The 21,995-nt window shown below is 41.1% G+C and overlaps 2 protein-coding genes across 6 annotated transcripts in view; one reads left to right on the plus strand and one right to left on the minus strand.

Annotated features, from left to right (window-relative positions):
- Window positions 1-3,996, plus strand: part of NFKB1 (nuclear factor kappa B subunit 1) — a 214,741-nt gene extending 210,745 nt beyond the window's left edge. For all 5 annotated transcript variants that reach the window (XM_073601654.1, XM_073601638.1, XM_073601643.1 and 2 more), the window contains one exon: window positions 3,148-3,996. In XM_073601654.1, the coding sequence (XP_073457755.1) occupies window positions 3,148-3,314 (167 nt within the window). In that variant the 3' untranslated portion in view covers window positions 3,315-3,996. The remainder of the gene's footprint in view (window positions 1-3,147) is intronic.
- Window positions 3,997-6,784: 2,788 nt separating this feature from the next.
- The window catches only part of MANBA (mannosidase beta), an 89,444-nt gene continuing 74,233 nt past the window's right edge, over window positions 6,785-21,995 (minus strand). The window contains exons 13-17 of the mRNA XM_073601666.1: window positions 21,868-21,995; window positions 19,956-20,100; window positions 15,374-15,516; window positions 13,551-13,808; window positions 6,785-8,523 (exon numbers count right to left, since the gene is read on the minus strand). The exon at window positions 21,868-21,995 is cut by the window's right edge and continues 37 nt beyond it. Coding sequence (XP_073457767.1) covers window positions 8,296-8,523; window positions 13,551-13,808; window positions 15,374-15,516; window positions 19,956-20,100; window positions 21,868-21,995 — 902 coding nt within the window. The 3' untranslated portion in view covers window positions 6,785-8,295. The remainder of the gene's footprint in view (window positions 8,524-13,550; window positions 13,809-15,373; window positions 15,517-19,955; window positions 20,101-21,867) is intronic.

Consider the following 21,995-nt stretch of genomic DNA (forward strand, 5'->3'; position numbering starts at 1 on the left):
TGATCGTTCTTACGGGCGGCGGGAGGAGACGCCCCTCCTCCTGCCGCCCTCCGGTGCTTCTACCGACTCACCACTTCCATAGGTGAATCGGAGACAGGATCCGCCGGCCCCGGCGGACCAGATGGTCGCCAGAGTCTCTATGATCGTTCGGAGGACAGGCGCGATGTTATGACATCACGCCCGGCCTCTGCTTTAAAAAAACCAGCGCCGACTCGGCTGGGAAGCCGTGATCTTTTTTTTTTTTGTTGTTTTTTTTTTTATTGTAGGCTTCCCAGCCTAGAAGGTGAGTTATGGGGTCTTATTGATCCCATATCTCACTGTAAAAAGGACCAATCGTGCCATTTTCCTATTACAAGGGATGTTTACATTCCTTGTAATAGGAATAAAAGTGATCTTTTTTTTTTTAAGTGTCAAACTAAAAAAATAAAAGTCAAATTAACAATAATAAAAAAAAAAAAATTTAAGCGCCCCTGTCCCCGTGAGCTCGCACGCAGAAGCGAACGCATACGTAAGTCCCTCCCACATATGAAAACGGTGTTCAAACCACACGTGAGGTATCGCCGCAAATGTTAGAGCAAGAGAAATAATTCTGGCCCTAGACCTCCTCTGTAACTCAAAACATGTAACCAGTAAAAAAATTTTAAAGCGTTGCCTATGGGGATTTTTAAGTACCAAAGTTTGGCGCCATTCCACGCACGTGTGCAATTTTGAAGTGTGACATGTTAGGTATCTATTTACTCAGCGTAACTTCATCTTTCACATTATGCAAAAAAATTGGGCTAACTTTAATGTTTTTTTTTAAAGCATGAAAACAAAAAAAGTGTTCGAAAAATTGCTGCGCAAATACCGTGCAAGATAAAAAGTTGCAACGACCGCCATTGTATTCTCTAGGGTCTTTGCTAAAAAAACATATATAATGTTTGAGGGTTCTATGTAATTTTGTAGCAAAAAAAATTATGAATTTTACATGTAGGAGAGAAATGTCAGAATTGGCCTGGGTGCGAAGTGGTTAAATATTTAGACCAGTCTGTGACTCTTCATTCCCTCTGTTTAAATTCAGTATTAACACAGCACTGGAATAGCATGCATCCTAAAAAAGCTGTTTTCCTAACAAGGACTTTCAGTACAGTAAAGAAACTGTTGCCAAATGCCTTGTTTCCACTGAGCGGATCGGTTCGGGTCGGTACAGTTTGAATGGCCTAGAATGGTCCGGTCTATTCTGGTGAGCGTTTCCACTGCAAGTGGGACCACAAGGGGCCATACAGGGTTTAGAAAAAATGCCTCAGCATAGCACAGCAGAGGGTTTTCTGTCAGCCAATCAGTGGAATGTATCGTAGCTCCGCCCTAACCGAACCATTCCATTTTCTATGGCCCCACATCTGAAGCAGGACCCTGAATGGAGCGGTACGGTTCAGTTGTATGGGCCTCTTTCATAATGGAAACACCCAAAATAGCGTACCGTACCGAACCGAACCGATCCGCTCAGTGGAAACAAGGCATTAGTTTAGCTAAAAGCAGTAATTTTTTCCTTGCACGAAATAAGCAACGAGACATCTGTACATCCTCAAACTTGTCACCATGCTGCCTAGACCTGTCACTACCTTCTCCACACATTAGATTGTGTTAGAGCACATGTGGTCAGCTGCTTTTTGTAGTAAACAGCAGTGCATGCACTCACACAGAGCAGTTGGGCATGTCAGAACTCTGAATCCCCTTCATCCCCACATAGAGCAAGGGTCCCACTCTTCAGCTGTTGCAGGGGATAGGCTTTTCTACTCAGGCAGTGGTTGCTTTAGAAAGAAAGCAAACTGCAAGAAATTGAAGACATTTTGCTTTGATGCACCTTGAATGGATGTGGGCGATTTAAACTGAGGGTTTATTTGTGCATTAATGCAGCACTGCAACATTGAGATGGGCGAGGATTGATTTTATGAGCACAATAACATACAGTATATTCCCTGCAGTTATAAGCTGCAGTATTTAATCGCCTGAGAAGTAAGGCTGTTATCTGAAACATGAACTGAATAGCAGATTATGCAGTTACTCTAGAGTATGAACGTACAAAATGATACATTTTATAGCAGCTTTAGCTGGAAGAATCTGATACAGCATTAATTGGGACATACAGGAGAATTCATAAATAGTGTCTTTCGACACTTTTAAATTTTGTCATGCCTCCACATGACACATGTCAGCGTGAGCAACCGATTGCAACAGGTACATGAATTTGGGGGCAAGCACATGTGCAGACACAATGAGGCCAGAGTGTCTGTATGGACAAACCGACAGTGCAGCAGCTGAGGATCTTTGAAGCTGGGTGGGCAGAGCCAAATGGGGATTCAGAGACACTAGTTCCCTATCAGCAAACAGTGGGTGTATCGATAGCTAATAGTATGTTACTGGCTATAGAATCTGCCTGCTCTCAATACAAGAAGAGGGTGGACCTGATATAAAAATCTAGTGTCTCAGCTTCCCCATTAGGCTCTGCCAACTGTCAGTGTTACTGGCTGCTGCCTGTAAAGCTGACAACTTCAACAACCAGTGACAGGTTAGAAAGGGAGGGCAGCAAACATAACACCTGCTACATAGTTATAATTGGTCCTAATTACCTCCCATTTCGTTATGTACTAATTTCCTAATTTATTTGTGAACTTTGTGCCGTAATAGCACCACTCTGTAAAAGTGCCAATATTAAGAACTAGCCAAAGTTCAAGTAGTTGCTGGAGATGGCCACACTGACACTGATTGCCTGACACTGGCACTCGAAGTCAGAACTGGCTGTGTGGGGTAAACAAACCAAAGGAGGCATAGAAGAGTCTGCTTGACCTTTACCTAATGTAGGTGTCACTGCGCAGGGGAGTTAAGGAGGGGTGATATGTGTTCTGAGTTATACCTCCAACAGGAGATGTTGATGTGCTTACATGTCCATCCCTTACACCCCCATACCCTCACTATGATATGATCTACTTCCTGTCTGTAATGGTTCCAGCTAATATCAAATCCGTTTTCTGAATGTACATGATGGCATTTAATAAAACTTGTAATCATTTTAAAAACCTTAGCCTTTAGAAGAAAGATGTCATCATGTTGTTTTGTCTAATGTGTACAGTACTATAATTAAACCTTACCATATTCTTGTTTGCATAGATCATCATAGAGGACCATCTGATGAGTACACGCAACAGTATAATGACAGTATGTGTGACAGCGGGGTAGAAACATCCTTCAAAAAGCTGAGCCTTTCATATTGTGAACTGCAGAAAGCAGAGAATGAACACTTGGCCTCTCTTTCTGAACTCATCTGCAACAACTGATGTTCACACCGAAAAGACTATACTTTTAGGCATATTTATAGTGTGGTAAAACACTGGTCTCACAAGGAATGTCAATGTTACAAAAAATGCCAGCAATGGGGAGAAAAGGCTGGTGTGAATGAAATGGAACGACTAAAGGTGTTCAGCACCTGCATCATGATGCAGATTTAAGTAGCCCATAGCCCAATGCTATGGGGACCCATACTGTCTGACTCCTTAATACCTTATGTAAGCAAGAAAAGCACTTTGCAGATAAATATGAATGTATATGTACTCCAAGCTTTAAGCTGTAGGTGGGAAGGTCTGCCAACACTGTAATGACATTGCATCTTTTCCCCACCTTGGTAAATGTTGTAGAAACCACAACCAAAGACATTGGTGTCTCACACCGACATCCTCCTTGCACTTACTAATTTAATAGGCCAATTGATTTTCTAGGCCGCCTAATTGGAGAGTTGTTGAATCTTACTGGGTGTTGCACATAATGTACAAGTTAAAATATACAGACTTTTCTGCATATTATTTTTTACACTTGTGAGTAGAAGATATTGAACTTTAAATATATTGCTGTGGGTTAAATGTCATGTCTATTAATCATGTATTATTTTAATACAGTATAAATATTATATATTTTAAGTAATGTTTTTTTATTGTGCTTTTTTAATAAAAAAAAGATAAAGGCAAAAAATGGTTGTCCATTTATTTTAACATGTTCTTTTCTTATTATCTAAGATTACATGTTTTATATTTATAACTCAAAACATTAATGAGCTTGAGGCAAAGTTCAAGTAATGTCCTATTATAGGGTAGACAGTGTATAGCTCTTGAGTTATCAATGTTTTTTCTTAGTAGTACCCAGTTGTGTGAGACCCCAAAAAGACCTCAGAAATATATTCTGACTTCCTACTGTAGTGCTCAGGCACAAATATTATTTCATGGATTATTGGCCCTTAAAAGCTCTTTTGGCCATCTTTGCCCTGTGGGTCACAGGAGTGCCTTAGTTCTACGCTCCTGTGACCCAGATTCAGCTGACAGCAGGCTAAAGCCCGCTGTCAACTGATGTCACACAGCTGGTCCAGGCTCTGCAGGGATCCTGACAATGTCAGGATCAGCTCTGATGCCTGAATGGAAGCTGACTCAGCCTCTCCGTACGCCGTTGAGAGACTGAGGCAGCCACTCCTGCCCCCTTCATAACCTGCCAATCTAGTGAATGTTGAAGGGGCAGAGCTCAGAGTGAACCTGGGAAATTAGTAATCAGCTGTCTTTGATTGCTCAGTTCTTGGTGTAGAGCCAGCGGAGGACAGCTGCAGCATCGGATCGATGCGGCAGCCATCTAGGCGCGTATACATTTTTTTTTTTTTTTTTTAAACCTGCACTTCACTTTTTAACCTTTCTCTATGAATCTATGGAGGCTGGCTTGGATGCATGGTAATTGATAATCAACACTGACAGATCATTAATCTTTTTTTTTTTTTTTTTAGAATATCTTATTTAAAATTTGAGCCACTGCGAAATGGCAATCATGGTTAAGTTTGGATCTGCACTAAAATCTGCATTATTCCTTAATTTCATTTCACCGTGAAATTCCTAATGATATGACTTGCTTCAGGTTAACTTGCTCACGTAAAGAAAATTGTAGGCGTTACAAGAAATAGCAGAAAACTATACAGAAATTATAATCACACTTTAGAAAACATGTGACCAGCTTTGTAACTAAGTCACAAAACCTCAAAAATCTATTAAAAATCTACCTGTTGTAAATTCAGTACAGATAATGAGCTTAAAGTGGAGTTCTGCTGGGAAAAAAATAAATAAATAAATGTCAGCTAAAAATACTGCAGCTGCTGACTTTTAAAATAAGAACACTTATCTGTCCAGGGCGCCCGTGATGTCCTCACCCAAAGCTGACCTGTCCCTCAGGTCCAGGTGGAGGTTCCAGCATCTTCAGTAAGGGAATCGGGAAGTGAAAACTTGCAGCTTCACAGCCTGGTTCCCTACTGCCCATGTGCTAGTTGTGCTGCAGGTTCTGAATGGTCCATGCTGTCTTCTGGGACCTGTGCGTCTCCCAAAAGACAGCGGGGGGGGAGACAGAGGAGGGGCTATACATGGCGTAGTTCACTCTTTCGCCGGAAGTGGGAGCAAATACCTGTTTTAGACAGGTATCTGCTCCCCCCTCCCCCTGAAAGGTGCCAAATGGAACTTCCACTTATCCAGTCTCCCCATCCCCCCCCCCCCCCTTCCGGTGTCACATTTCTGGGTGGAACTCTGTTAAGCCACTTGGTTTATTCAACTCTATATGATGGCAGTTAGCATGACCATTACGAAAGCGCATGCAGGGTTTTATTCTCTTCGGCCCTTATTTGTGGTTGGCATCATCCATGTAACAAAAGCTACCTTATTGAAATTTTTTAAGGGTCTATAGAGTGATGAACTCAGTATTACTAATTAATATCCTTAAGGGCCCATGGGAAGCTCTTCTCCACAGACCAATAAAAGATATCCCTTGGCTGAGCAGCATTCTCATTACTCATATTTTTAAAGCTACTAAGCAAACCATTGCTCATGTGTGGAAGTCTCCATCTCTTAATCTTGAGGCAGTCAAATCCAGAACCCGGAGTAGATTTGTTAATGAAAAATTAACTGCTATTCTAGAAAACAAGCAAGACAAATTTCCATCGATATACCAAACCCTGGCTGGATTACTTTCCTTCCTCACAACTAACCTTGCGTTTGCTCTAACTTTGATGGTCTGGTTAAGCGCTCCTCTTTGAATTCTTTGTCAGTGTTATGCACGTGGCCTCTGTGGTCATCCCCCCCTCTTTTTCTTTTATTGTTCTTTGATTTTTTTTTTTTTTTTTAAATCTAGCTTTTTGCTGACATTATTCTCTATTTCTATTTTATCGAACATTGGTGGTGAAACTAGAGGTACAATTGGTAGGAAGAAATATTTAGATTCAAAAGTCAAACTCCTACGATTAAATGTGTTCATACTATAAATATTAATCCCTTTCTTGGGCTGATTATTGGTTTTGACTTTTGCATTGAGCTTATGCCAACCCCCTATGCCGTGTCTGACCATTATTTTGATCTATATTGGTCGGATAGCCCTCAATAGGGTTTATCAGTTATTTTGTTTTATGGTAATGTCCATAGGTCATAGATTTCATTTTTTTTTTTTTTTTTACAAATAAATATCTGAAAAGTGTAGCTTGCATTTGTATTTAGCTAAACAACAAACAAAATTCTCAGCACTACCCTTTCCCTGTAAGGTGTCAGAAAACCAAAAAGGTATAGATCATGATTTTATAGGGTGTACTGTCCATAAGAGTCCAGGAGATAAATGGCTAAAATTAGCCTAACGGTTAAAACCCAGTAACTAATGCCAAGGGTGATGCAAGGCTGCTGTGGTCCATGCGGGCTGGGAAACCCATGCTGCAAAACAAGAGGGAGAGGGGAAAGAAGCACCAAGCTCTTGGTGTAGTACCATTTTAATAAGTGAAGAGCAAAAAAATGTATAAAAATTAGCCACTCAAATGTGTAAGGATCAGAACAGTAACGCCCTAAACACACCATCCCCACCATGAAACATGGTGGTGGCAGCATCAGGTTGTGGGAAAGCTTTTCTTCAGCAGGGTCAGGGAAGCTGGTCAGAGTTGATGGATGGAGCCTGTTATGGGGGGAATCTTAGAAGAAAACCTGTCAGTTTGCAAAAAACTTGAGCCTGGGTCGAAGGTTCACCTTCCAGCAGGAAAACGATCCTGAACATACAGCCAGAGCTACAATGAAATGTTTTAAATCGAAGCATATTCATGTGTTAGAATGGCTCAAAGTCCAGACCTAAATCCAATTGAGAATCTGTGGCAAGACTTAAATTGCTGTTCAGACACTCTCCATCCAATCTGACAAAGCTTGAGCTATTTTGCAAAGAATGGGCAAAAATTTCCTTCTCTAGATGTGCAAAGCTGGCAGAGACATACCCAAAAAGATTTGCAGCGAAAGGTGGTTCTACAAAGTATAGATTAAAGGCCCGTACCATACGAAAATCAGATGGAAAAATTTGTACGACCAGCTGTCTGCCGATTTTTGGATCGCTAGTGTGGTGCTTTCGACAGCAGGATTTCGCTTTTTCATCAGACAAAAGCCGGATGTGCAGACTATAAAAATTGTGTCAGATGTGAACACAACATCCGATTTTCATACGAAAAAAAAAACGTAAGAGCAAGACTACGCATGCTCAGAAACGAAAGAATACATACAAAACTATTGAACACATTGGGGTTGATTCACTAAAAGCAAATCCACTTTGCACTGCAAGTGCAGTCGATGTGGATTTGAGTGGAAGATCTGAAATGAGGGGAAACCCTGCTGATTTTATCATCCAATCATGTGCAAGCTAAAATGCTGTTTTTTTTATTTTCCTTGTATGTCCCCCTCAAATCTACAGCAACTGCACTGGCAGTACACTTGTAGTGCAAAGTGGATTTGCCTTTAGTAAATAATCCCCCATTATGTCACTTCTGACAAAAATTTTCGTATTGTTAGTAACCTTCACTTTCGACATGAGACTAGCATGCCACAAAAAAACATACGTTCAGTCCTCCGAAAAGCTCATTGACAGCTTTAGTGCCTGCACCTTGAAACACATTTCTGCTTTCACAAGCTCCCTTTAACCTATATCTTTGCCTGTGGTTATTATACAGTAAGCCAACAACATTGCTATTTTTTTTTATACCCAAAACTGTAAGGCTTTGTGTTATCCTTTTATTCATGATGGGATTTTAAAAAAGTCTGTAAGAGAAACATACAATCATGTTTTCCAGTTAAAATTGAAATATACAATACTCTGTCCAATGATGGAAACGTAAAAAAGGAATAGCCCAAATAATAAGTAGTGATGACATTTTATGATTTATAAGTAAGTGAATTGTTTTATTAGAAGAAAAGGTTTTTGCTCCTGCTTTGCTTTGTATCCAGCTCAATATTAATATATATCTCTAAGAGTAGTTATGTGTAAGGTCTTCTCCAGCTCAGTAACTGTAGTTGGTTTTCGGGCAAAAAAGTAAATGACAGTCTTGTACTCCGTTAGAAGAAAACCATTATCGCTGAACCTTCCAGCTACATTTCCAACATCCAACCATACAAAAGGAGCTGGGTAGGTACTAATTAGAGTAAACACATAGGTCCCCTGGTTCATCTGATAAATGGATACCTGGAGAAACACAACATGGTGGATGATTACTTCATGATACAAATGAGTCCTTTCAAAAATGTCATCAAAAGCTTTAGAAACTCCTATAAAAATACTAATCATCATTCACCAAATTGCTAATGTGTTAAAGAGGGGAAACATATTCAATTTACCTATAGTAAGTCTTAGTCAAATTAATTTTGTTGCAAAGAAATTAAACTATTTATGTGTTTTCAGACAGAAGAAGTACAGCCTGGTCCCATGACTCTGCTAAGCCACTTTATCGGATTAGTGCTTAGAACAGTGCTTGGAATTGCACACTGCACTGTCTGAGAAAAACAGGCATTTAGAAAATTTGGATCACAGGAAGAAAATTAAAAAACACTAACTGAGCACACTAGTTCTGGTGGCTCTGGTGACAGTTATGGATTGACATTGGAGGGATTTCTTCTCAGTTCCTGTTCTGTTTATGGAATTGGAAGGGGGAATCTCCCCAATGAAATTACACAAGTTAAAACCCTCCTTTACTCTCTTTTTTGACAAACAACTTTTGCTTTAGTTCTACCTTAACCTCCCTGGCGGTATGATTATGTCAGATTTTTGCAACTCAAAGCGGTACAATTGTTTTGCATAGAAATTTGGCATTTTATTTTGTAGGCCTATAATTCTTAGTATTAACACACTTAAGTCTGTCCAAACAGGAGTCTAGTAGACATCCCGGGTATGATAAAGTTTGAAACACAAAATCATAAATTATAATATAATAAATAACTATAATTATAAAAAATAATATAATCATAATAATAATATGAATTTCCCCACGATTCACAATCGCTCATTTCTGCAAGTGTTCTAATTTAAACTGTTTTCTAGCTGGTCTAAAAACACTTTTGACGTAAAGGGACACTTTTTGGTTGCTATGGACAATCTCAAGTTTCCAGGCAAAAAGAACAGTATATATAATATAGAACTGCATGCAGGGCATTGGACAAAGCACCTGGGACAAAAGGGATGTGAAATGATGTCATACAGTAATGTAATCTGTAAGATTACAGTGTACTGTATGTGTTATGAATTTTGTACTTTTTGAATTTGCCACCGGGCTCCGCCCCCATGCGTCATGACGCTTGCAGGGAACGAAGCCCGACACACAGAGGCATCGGGCAGAGGACACAGCCCGCAGACACAGCGAGGGGACATCACAGGATCCTGGGGACAAGGCAAGTACACTTCACCAGGATCCTCCAATGCAAACCCGAGTGTGGTTTGGGGTTACCGCTAATGGTACTGAAATTTAACCCTGAGCCACACTCGGGAAAACTGCCAGGCAGGTTAAAGCGGAGTTCCGTCAAAATTTTTTTTAAAGTTAGCACCTACACTTTTTGTAGCTGCTGACTTTTAATAAATCAGACACTCACCTGTCCCACGGTCCAGCAATGCAGGAGTACAAAGCCTCACTCCTCTCCGAGGTGCCGGCATTCTTACTGTGGGTGCCCGGCTGTAGTTTCACAGCCGGGCACGCACTGCGCATGCGCAAGCCGAGCTGTGAAGGCCGGGCAATCGTCTAGGACCTGTGACATGTCCCAGAAAATTGGAGGGGGGGGGGGAGAGAGTTGATCTTCCTTCCGGTGCCGCGGAGCCCCGGAAGGAAGTGGGAACTGGGTGCCTCTAAAAAGAGGGTATCCGCTCCCCCCCAAAAAATGACATGCCAAATGTGGCATGTCAGGGGGGGGGTCACCTGCACTTAAAGCAGAAGTTCCATTTTTGGGTGGAACCCTGCTTTAAGAAAAGTTAATCAAGAAAAGTATATCTCTGTTGTCCATTGCAACCATAATCCTGGTTTGCATTTCTACTGAGCAGGCTAATTTAAAAAAAAAAAAAAATATCTGCAAGACTAACAGCCAAACCAGTACTTTTTTCTCTACTAGTTTATAGGCATGCCCCATAGTGAAATCTGTCAAATCTGTAAAAAAAAAAAAAAAAAAAAAAAAAAAAAAAAGGAGCATGAACCAATATAAAAACTGTTCTGGCACAATACACTTGGAAAACTAATCTGCCGCTGCTTGAAGACGTCGCACGAGGCGGTTCATACTCTGTTTATGACAAGCCTGATGTTGAAAAGCAAACAAGGCTGAGCGTGTTTCCCTAGTCCCGGGTTGGCACTTTCTACATGCGAGTGGAACCTATACTGTTTTAATAAAGCCTATGAAACGGTTTTACACTATGGAAGCCTTCTTCCTTCTTTTTTGTCTTACACATTGGTTACTGCAATCTGAGATGGGATACTGACCACATGAGGAGATTGAGTTGCAGTCGGCAATTATTGGGAAAGAATTGTGGCATGTCTGCTGGTTTATAATCTTATCAGCATACCTATGTGGTGAGTTCATTTTAGTAGGAGTGGTGAAGGATTCACACTGCGGTGGAGCACACGGGATTTTGGATATACAAAATCCCGGTGTCTTTAAAAACTTTAAAGACATTATATGGATCATATAAGCACTTTATGTATTTTTGCACTATTGTTCGATTTGCACTTACCTTGCACTTTTACATTGGAGATATATTTTTTGCAGATTATTAAGCAGAATCGTGTATATATATTTTGCGCAATAATACTGAGGATTGGTGTACGGACCCACCCTACTCTTACTATATCACATTGCTTGTTTATTGTATTTTCAATAATCTGAGCAGCAGCGGTCCAATAGTTTCTGTGCATACACCTGGGGCACTGGTATCTAATATATTGTAATCTATAGCTAGATAGTCACGTAAAGAAACAGAAAGCACCAATCTTTCCCGATACACTGAATACTGTTATTTCCTCTATGTTGCAACCACTTCAAAGGTTGAGCTCTGCAACTGAATTTTCCCTAAATCTACAGGAATTAAAGAACAAAGTCTGCACCTGCACTGCAAGGGTTAACTGCTTAGGTCTAGGGGATGGTAAAACGCACTTTACTCACCTGATCCTCTACTCCACTGGTACTCCGTGATCCCCCATGCTCCAGCGTTTCTCAGGGTCCTCATGTCCAATATAGGAAAGAGGGTGGAACAAAGCGCTAGCAAGGGCAATTGGAGAGATAAATAAATAGTATTGATAATACTGGTAAAAATAATAGTTTAGGTCTAGTTTTGATTTTTTGGGGGGGGATTTTATCCTATCTTCCTCTCTGGGAGTTCAGAGCAGCAGCCGGCTCAAAAGAGCAGAAGCACTCTACAGTAACAGAAGAAAACAGAAAAAAGAGCATCGCCGCTCTAAGCGTAATGAATAAGTTTAAAAGTAAGCTTTAATATGCTTAAAATGCACTCACATTTTGGCTGTATTAGTCAGGCATTTAGGTTAAAAGGTTTTTTTTTTTTCCCCTCAGCTGTACTGGGCATTACTTTGATTTCCTGGCTGGGCAGCAGCGATTGCACAGTCCCCGGCCGCTGCAGTGGCGTCCTTGGCTCTGAGGCTGGAGAGATCGCAGGTAGGTACATCAGCTGGGCATGTCAAGAAGACTTGCCAGGCGCTGGAGAGAGAGGGCGTGGCTTAATCACTTAAAGTGGTTGTATACCTTTTTTGTTAACTTTTACCTACAGGTAAGCCTATAATAAGGCTTACCTGTAGGTAAAAAAAAATATCTCCTAAACCTGTACGGTTTAGGAGATATTCCCCTCGCAATGAGCTGCTGAATGCAGCAGCGCATGCGCACAGGGGATTCTCGGCCGACAGCCTGGAAAACTCCGGAGCTTGCCGGACTGAAGTCTCCCGTGCGCACGTGCGGGAGTGACGTGCATAATAGCTCATTATGCCTTTTCCCTTGCAGGTATAGGAAAGAAAAAAAAACAAAAAAAAAAAAAACGCGGGTATACAACCGCTTTAAGCCACTTCCCCTTCTCTCCAGCGCCTGACATGTCCTCTTGACGTACAGGATATAGGGAAAATGCTGCGCTACCCAGTGAGACAGACTGGAAAACTACAGCAGCTAGCACACAAACAAACCACATCAACTTAAAGTGAAAATAATACGGTGCAGCGCTAAAAATACATGCATAAATAGGAAATTAAATGCACCTGTGAAAATGTGAAATATGCTAACAAACAAAAATGAAACACAAGCAGTGTCCTGCTCTGAGTGGTCAAAACAATGTCTATATTAGAATAGAGGAAGCAAGGGACAAAAGTCCATGAATGATGGGGTGAGTGGAAGTCTTCTCCAAAAGGGGGGGGGGGGGGTACCATATATCCTGGGAAGTATATGGACACTCAAATGGAAAGGTGACCACAGATACCAAAGCACACAGATCTTCAATAGGAAAAGTTGGATACCCTTACCAGATCCGTAGGACGTACCTTCCGTATAGCAGTACGTCTATCAGGCATAAGCGGATGGTCTCCCGGGGTGTCCAGCCGAATAACATCCTCTGGGTCTCAATCACCGGTGAGGAGTGGTTGTCCCGGGCAACCGTTGGACCACTAATGCACACGATCTCCGGTTCCGGAACAAGTTGGTCAGGAGGAAATAGTCAACAGTGGCCCAAGCTTTTTCAGCTTCCCACATTGCCATTTTTATATATTTTTTGCTTGTTTGTGATCACTTTTATTCTGTATGGTTTTCTATCATTAAAAACCCCATTTTTGATCTACACTATGTGGAGTTCCCTTTTTTCTTTTTCCATGGGCCCACTGTTGACTATTTCCTCCAGCCTATTTTTCACACTATTGGTCCTTTAAGCTTTATCATACAGTGATTTAGGAATAAAAACCGTTTTGCCTTTTTTGCAACTAGTAAATGTGTGCCAATTCTATTAATGGCTCATTCAGAAAAGAGGAGAAGCAATAAGACAGCAGAGATAGAACATGCAAAGTGCAGGAACCCATAGCAAATAGTAAGCACTGGTTGGTGTGGGGAAGTGCTCTCTGTTCCCCCCTGTTGCCACATACATTCAGTAAGGTATGCACAATAGAACATATGTATGTAAAACGGGGAATGGGTAAAACAGCATTTATCATTTTCAATCTAAAACACCTATGTATTTTGTCAATAAGTTCTCCTTACTGTAATATTGGATTTCTGGAGCCCTTCAGCTTCTTTTGGTGAACCGAAGAAATGCCAGTTTTTAGTGCCATAAATTTCTCCCTCATGTAACAAATAGTAAATGAGCACAGCATTCAGTCTGCTGGAGTTGTTACATCTCTTTAGTAATCCTGAAACAGCTTCCTGGTAAACTTGTCCAGAACTGCCAGATTTTATGACAAAGTCTTCTGTAACGGTTTCACATGCTGGTATCAAAGAATCCCAATTGTAGACTTTAAGCTGAAGAAGATAAAAATAACATTTAAACACCAAAGAGGTCTTGCACAATATATAAGAAGCTGCTAGTTTAAAGGGGAGCTCCATTCAACTTAAAAGGGGTTGTAAAGGTAATTTTTTTTTTTTTTTAAAAATAACAAACATATCATACTTACCTTCACTGTGCAGCTCGTTCTGCACAGAGTGGCCCCGAACCTGGTCTTCTGGGGTCCCTCGGCGGCTGTTTCAGCTCCTCCCCGCAAGCATTTACCACCTTAATGCGAGCTCCCTCGCATGGTGGTGAGTGCTTGCGGGCGCGCTCCCGTGATACAGCCGGCGGCTATAGCCGCTCGCTGTATCACTCGGCCCCGCCCCCCGGCGCGCCGCGTCATCGGATGTGATTGACAGCAGCGCGAGCCAATGGCTGCGCTGCTTTCAATCCATCCACTGCAGCCAATCAGCGACCAGGCTGAGCTGCAATGAGGACGAGCAGCGAAGATTCGAGGCGTCAGGTAAGTAAAACGGGGGGGCTGGGGGCGGCGGTACTGTCAAAAGTTTTTTCACCTTAATGCATAGAATGCATTAAGGTGAAAAAATTTTTATCTTTACAACCCCTTTAAACCAAATCACCAGTCACCGGACATTATGTCCTGTTATTTGGGCTTGCTATTTTCTGTTTCCCGTGGCTAAAAGTAGCGTGTACATAGTTAACGGCAAAAGGGTTCCAGGCAAAAAGCTAAATACATAGAGAAAAAAATAAATAAATAAATTATATATATTTATTATAGCGGTTTAGACATTAATGGCTGTGTGTTGAGTTATTTTGAGGGGACAGCAAATTTACACTGTTATACAAGCTGTACAATCACTACTTTACATTGTAGCAAAGTGTCATTTCTTCAGTGTTGTCACATAAAAAGATAGAATAAAATATTTACAAAAATGTGAGGGGTGTACTTACTTTTGTGAGACACATATATTTGTCCATCCAGCTCAAAAAACATACATTGCTGTGCCACACATTACAGCCCTTTTTAGCAGAGCGGGAGACCTAATTTCCTTCCTTTTGCATTTCACAACATTTACAAGTCATGCCCCTCCCCCAGCCTGCCACTGGACAGTGAATTAAAAGCAGGACCAGTGAGCTCATTCTTCCATCACGCTGTTCTCTCCTCCATTCAGCATGCCCTTAGTTGTTTTTACTGGCTACAAAGCCCTATTACTAAGCCTGTTTTTAAATCCTTACAAGAAGGGTGTAAAGTATGCGGGAATGTACCAGGTTGTCAGCTTTTTTTGGTTTGTGGTTTATAATACTGGGGACAAAAAGCAGTTATACGATCAAGTGTAACAAAAAATTGCAGTGTGCAACCATCTGAAAGCCCCAACAACCGTAGTGTCTGTATTTGAACACTAGATCTTGGTTTTCTGAATATGAAACCAGGTTTTCAAATTTTTCAAAAAGTTTTTGTAATTCATGTATTACTGCCCTGACCTCTGCCATATCTGAAAAGTACCCCCGGTGACCAACTCACAAGTCCGTGCAATGTTATTACCTCTGTATTTATACATGGAAAAAGAAAAAAACTTACTGCAAGCTTGAAAGAACAGTCCTTCGAAAGATCTGACACTCCATAAATGTATAAAATATTTTCGTCTTCAAATGCACTTGTAGCAACAGGGGCAAAGAAAGCTTTGGCATAGTAGTGAAGCATTTTCCACTTCCCTCCATACTCTTAAAGATAAAAGAAGGCATGCATTAAACAAAAAAACAAACAAAAAAAAACCCCCTGCAATATTGTAATGGATGATTTGACCAATTTAATTTTCTGGAATCCTCCTTGGGGAGAAAAATCTACTTGCTAAGTTGCCAATGCACATGTTCCTGCAGAAGTGGCTGTATGCATAAATGAGTGCTGAAGCAACCACCGCCTAGAACCGTGAACAATCAGAGAGAAATATCGCCAGCACACCATGGGTCTCCAAAATGGGTCCAAAGCTTTATTCAGTGATCACATTGTTACAGCAACGTTTTGGAGCCTCACAGGACCTCTTCAGTAAAGTGTGACATAGAATAGAAAATATATAAAGAACCATCAGTGATTGGTGGATGGTTCTGTAAATGTTTTCTGTTCTGTATCACCACTGTCACATGGCTGATGAAGGGGCCCTGCGAGAGTCCGAAATGTTGCTGTCTGCAATGTGATCGCTGAATAAAGCTTTGGACCCAATTTTGGAGACCCATAGTGTGCTGGCGACATTTTTCACTCTACTTGCTACGTTGGGAACTTCTAATTCACAACCTGTGGATTAGAAGTATTCACAGATAAAAATAGAGCGGAGGTCCATGTCCATTACTAGCCAACACATAGGGGGAGATTTACTAAAACTAGTGCTCGCAGAATCTGGTGCAGCTGTGCATTGTAGCCAATCAGCTTCTGACTTTAGCTTGTTCAATTAAGCTTTGACAATTAAAACCTGGAAGCTGACTGGTTTCTATGCAGAGTTGCACCAGATTTTGCACGCTCCAGTTTTAGTAAATAACCCTCATACTGTACATTTATATTTGTACATGATGAGTGTGCATGTGTTTATGAGGGGAGTGTTCATCTTAGGCTCCATACATCCTAGCATTTGTTTCTGCTCCTAGAAGCTAACTAGTGTTATCCTATGTGTCCATGAACACTACTTTAGGCTATTAGTGTTTTTTGAGCTTCAGCTTCTAGGAGCAGAAAAAAATTTTTTGGGAGTGTTTTACTAGCAGAAATGCTCCTAAAACACTACTAAGGCTCCATGCACACTGGGCTTAAAAAAAATCTGTTCTCTCATGAGTAAAAAACGCTCATATATAGGAGCATTTTTTGTACAAATTTTAGACAACTTCAGGAGAGTTTTAAGTTTTTTCTGCCTGCAAGCTCCAATAAGAAACACGAACCAGAAGGTTTGTTTTTCTGCCTCTAAACTCAAAATATGCCTGCATGGACACATCAATGGTCTTTGATGACGCCCTGGGGGAGGGGCGAAACGCGTCGACGAAACATCCGGCTCACGTCTAACCAGTGACGCTTCTTCCTGTTCCCGTGGAACGCACGCTGTAAGCGGCGATCGCAGAAGTTTTCTGACATGCCTGATTGCAACCGTGGATTCTGTGAGTATCGCCATGATGCGCAAGTGATTTTTTAGCTCCGCAATACTTCACTATATTGCCTTTCTCTTTTTTTGGGGGTCGACATTTGCAAGTATATGACCTATCTGTTATCAACATCAGCCATTCATATCTGTATCTACATCAGAGGCATCACTTTACAACATCCATGGTGATTGACTGACAGCACAGGCTGAAGAGATGCTGTTTGCTTTCCAGTGAGGCTGCGATTAAGAGCCCTGTGTAGTAGCCGAGCTGATGGTACTCAATTAGGATTATTTATTAGCACTATATTACTCTAACTTTGTTAGTACACAATATATATTTCACCATTTCACAAGCAATTGGGTAGCACCGATGCGTATCTATTGAAATTTGCACTTTATGTATGTGGTCTATTGGCAAGTAGCAGGTGATTTGTGTATTGCACCCACTGTATACTAACATTCACTACCTATGTTATTTATGGATTTACGTTTAGCAATATTGCACAGAGCACTTTATATATAGTATATTCATGGTGTGGTTATATTTTCTTACCAGCGCTGTATGTGTTTTGTTTTATATTTTTCAAGTATTAGTACTTTTTTTACAGCAGCGGTAACATTTATTATTTGGTTATTTGTCGCTAGCGCTGCTTTATTCACATATTGTCTGCATGGACACATAGGACAACATTGAGCTGCTTCCACAGGCAGAACACAAAACTAAAAAAAGCTGCCGGCGTTTTTTATCCAGCAATTTTTCCAGCGTTTTATTAGCTTAAAAACAAATTGCTAGTGTGCATGGATAACAGATGTTTTTCAAACAGCTAATCATCTAAAATCTACGACCAACACTAAAGGCTCCCGTAGGACAGTCTAAACAAGTACTAAATACAGTTACTATGTGATGCACAATAAAGTAAACTAATACCCTAATAAAGTAAACAAACGATAGACTTTATATCTGCTGGTCTATCTTCGGTGATTATACTGTTAACTCTATTTCTGTATGTGTACCATGATCCTTGCCCATCCTGTTTGTTTGTGGAAGCCTATAGGCCCCCGATAATCCCTGTAGGACGTAAAAACAGATAAAGAATTCAAAAAAATAAATAAAAGTAAAACAAAGTTCCTTTACCTTTCCCGACTGAGCCCAATCCTCTGTTTGTGGGAGGGTTTCAGTAGCAGAGGCAGTGCTGTCAATCCAGAAAGCAGTGGGCAGGACAGGTTGCAAGGTGCTGATTGACAAGCTACAGGCTTGTGAATCAGGAGCCAGTTACAATGCTGATAGCCATGCCCCCCCCCAAATATTTTCTTATCCCACTGTAATGCAAGTGTTCCATCAGAATCGGTGACCCGTCAGATTAGGTAACCCAAGTGACGTTCCATCAGCTGGGTTCCACCGCTACCAGGTTTGCTATTCTGACAGAACACCTGCAGTCAGAAGAAGGCGGCAGCGGACATCTTAGTACACCCAGCTACTTGAATATTGAATTTAACAGTAACTATAGAAATAAATTTAGCGTATATAAATAAATATAATGGGTTGACATCTGTGATGCTGTTTGATGTTACATTTTGAAAGAAGCTGGACGCCAGCAGTAGGAAGGTGGCGGAGGCCATGTTGGTACACCCCGCACTGCTCAGTGCTAAACCTTTATGCTTTCAAAAGTAAACATGCAAACCCCATCACAGATGTCAATATACTCTATTTATATACGCTCAGTTTATTGCTAAAATTACTGTTAATTCAAGACGTAGCTGGGTGTAGTAAGATGTCCGCTCCGCCTTCTGACTGCAGGTGTTCTGTCAGATTAGCAAACCTGGTAGCGGTGGACACATGCGCAGCTGACGAAACGTCACTTTCGTTACCTTATCTGACGGAACACAGGCACAGCCTACATGAGTGGCTGCTCTGCTCTGAATTCAGAAGCAGTGCAGCATTGTTGCCACACCATCACAGAAAGATGTATTAGATGGACTTCACTTGCAGGATCAACAGAATCTGTGGGACTTTGTAGGGGGATGAAGAGATGCATATGGATTAAATGCTACAACATATATTTTTTTTTAATGTGAAGCCAAAGTTCTACTTGCCCCCATTCACACCGGTGCAACTTGTCATGCGATTTGGAACTGTCAAATCGCATGACAAGTCGCACCCCATTGCCGGCAAAGGAACCGTTTATTTTACTGCGACTCATGTCACAGCGATTATGAAAAAGGTTTCTGCACTACTTTTTACCAATTTAATTGCGACTTGCATAGACTTCTGTTAAATAATGTTGCAAGCCGCAATGAAATTGGCAGTGTAAATTGCACTAATGTGAGGGCTTTGAAATCGCGCCGAAGTCTCGCGATTTCAAAGCTGCACTGGTGTGAACCAGGGCTGAGTGTGAATTACTAGATTTTATGTTAAAATTAATTTTATAAAAGGAGACAGCAAGGCCATTTAAAGGCTTATATACTGTATAGCCATCAAACCACCTATTATCTTGATCTACATCCATATCAATGCTCCTCAGAAAAAAAAATGAAAAAAAGCAATGAGGTTGGAGACAGCAATAGCACAGCTGAAAAGCTGACCTTGCAAGGAATGAGAAAAGATCTTGAAAGGATCCCATACAGCATACTATGGGTGAAGAAAATAATGTAAAAAGGTTGGACCATTTTAGTGCCAATCAGATCCCTAAACCACATTAGGTACATTAGGATTTGTAACAATATGATTTGCAGATGTTGACCTAGCTTCCAACTTCTATTGCCAAAGCCTAACTTTGACCCACCAGTTTGATGGGTATACTCACTTGCTAACAGTAGGTCTAAGGTGGGAGGAACAGGCAGTCAAATATTTGACTTAGGAAGAAGGCTCAATATGTACGAGTCAGAATGGCCAGGCATTCAGGTCATTGAAATGCATGGAGCTGGAATGCAGATACAAGGAGGTACCTGCCAAGTGCTGCCAGCTTGGATTAAGTACACATATTCCGTTTCATGATTGTGCTATGGCTTGCGTTAAATTTGCAGGTAAGATATCTTGCTTACCTATGGATGACCATGAAGGAGCTTGCCAAATATCATTTAGCTGCCAGTAGAGTGCCCCCATTGTAAAGCCAAGACCATTCACAATCTCACTCCTACTTCGTCTGTAGAACTCAGTCTGAAGCTTTACACACTGTGCCTGCATGACCTGGAGAGGAAAAGCCAAAAATACTCAATAAACTCACTGTTCATATCCTTTAAAGGCCCCAAGGCTTTAAATGACCAACACCTCAAACACACGATCCTTTCACAATGCAATGATGATCAAAATGATCCAAGAGTATCTAACGAAAACCCTAATTAGGTGGTTTTCCATAAAAAAAAAAGGTAACACCAAAGTTCCCACCTCCCACAATTATATGCAGCTGCTGTGGAGATATGAATACCTCTCTTGGAGTGGGACATTTTCAGATTAGAAGTCCCAAAAAATGAATCAGTCCCTATTATGGGTGCCCAGAGAGGAGATAACTACATCCGTATATCAACTACATGCTAAGCTCACAGATTTCCCATCTCCATTCCACCTAGGCTAGCTCCTCCTCCTATATATGTAGCCTCCACACCAAAGGAAGAGTAGAGCCATACCTACAAAAGGGGGGGGGGGCACCACTGCAGCAAAACAATTAACTCTACTCCTGCCTAGACGCAGCTCAGTGTGCATTCTAAAGAAAATTGAGAACAGGCAGGAAAGTTTGTTTTATTGTAAAGACGACATAGCACATTTCATCTGCAATTAAGAGCTTGCCTACTCGCAATTATTTATTTTGTCGCTTTAGTTAAGTTTTAAAGCTTAATCTATTGGAGCACTATAAAGGAGGCTGTTTACATCAGAGGGAAGGGGATCAAGTTAAATAGAGCCTAAGGTAGGCCATAGATGATGCAATTTTATTTCCTGCCCCATGTTGCAGGAACGAAAATTGGTAGATTCCTTCAACACAGTGTTGATAAGAGAAATCCCTCCCACTGAGCTTGTGTGTTCTCCCGGTAGGGGATGGGGGGGAAGGGGGTGGGGCTCTGGGAGAACACAATGGTTATTGCTAGCAGCGGCAAGGAGAAACAGTGATTATTGCTAGCGGCTATAACAATAATCACTTGGGTATAAATCAAAATACTCCCATCAACACAGTGTTGATGGAAGAAATCCCTCCCACTGAACCTGTATTCATCACCCGGCAGGAGTTAGGGTGCCTTCCCTGCCGGGAGAACAGTGATTATTCCTAGCGGCTATAGCAATAATCACTAGGGTATAATCAGCCTGCACATAAATGATTCAAATCTCGTCTGGTCCCTGTTGAACCTTCCGGGATTCAAACCATCTACTATACATTAGTCAATAAATGTCATTATCATACAACATTAACACTGTCATATAAGAAAATAGGAGGTTGGGACTTTGAGTGAGGTGGGCCAATGAGACCAGAGGGACAATCACAATTGCACAAAACATTTATTGATACATAATAACAATTGGACACAAATAAATTACAAAAAAGATAATAATATCCAATCATGTAACAATCCCATCTTGCCTGTTGGATGGGGAACATAATGAACAGCCCCCAAATGGTACAGGATACCTGTACCATTATCCTGTACCATTTGGGGGCTGTTCATTATGTTCCCCATCCAACAGGCAAGATGGGATTGTTACATGATTGGATATTATCTTTTTTGTAATTTATTTGTGTCCAATTGTTATTATGTATCAATAAATGTTTTGTGCAATTGTGATTGTCCCTCTGGTCTCATTGGCCCACCTCACTCAAAGTCCCAACCTCCTATTTTCTTACATGCACAGGGATGGAGACTTAGTGTCTCATCTAAAGTCCCAATCTTCTTTTTTATTTTTATCCTATTAACACTGTCATACAACATCAAACACAGAGAAAGCTTGGTAAATCAGTCACAGATTTACCTGGGTTAGGTACAATGTGTCCTGAAATTTTTTAATGGGATCGCTGCTCACTGGCATGTTGTAATGTAGAGCAGCTTGGTCAATCATTTGCATGTTGCCTCCAGAATGATGTTGCCGATGTTCAGTAA

Source organism: Aquarana catesbeiana, linkage group LG01 (genome assembly GCF_042186555.1).
Source record: "Aquarana catesbeiana isolate 2022-GZ linkage group LG01, ASM4218655v1, whole genome shotgun sequence".
Lineage (NCBI taxonomy): Eukaryota > Metazoa > Chordata > Amphibia > Anura > Ranidae > Aquarana > Aquarana catesbeiana.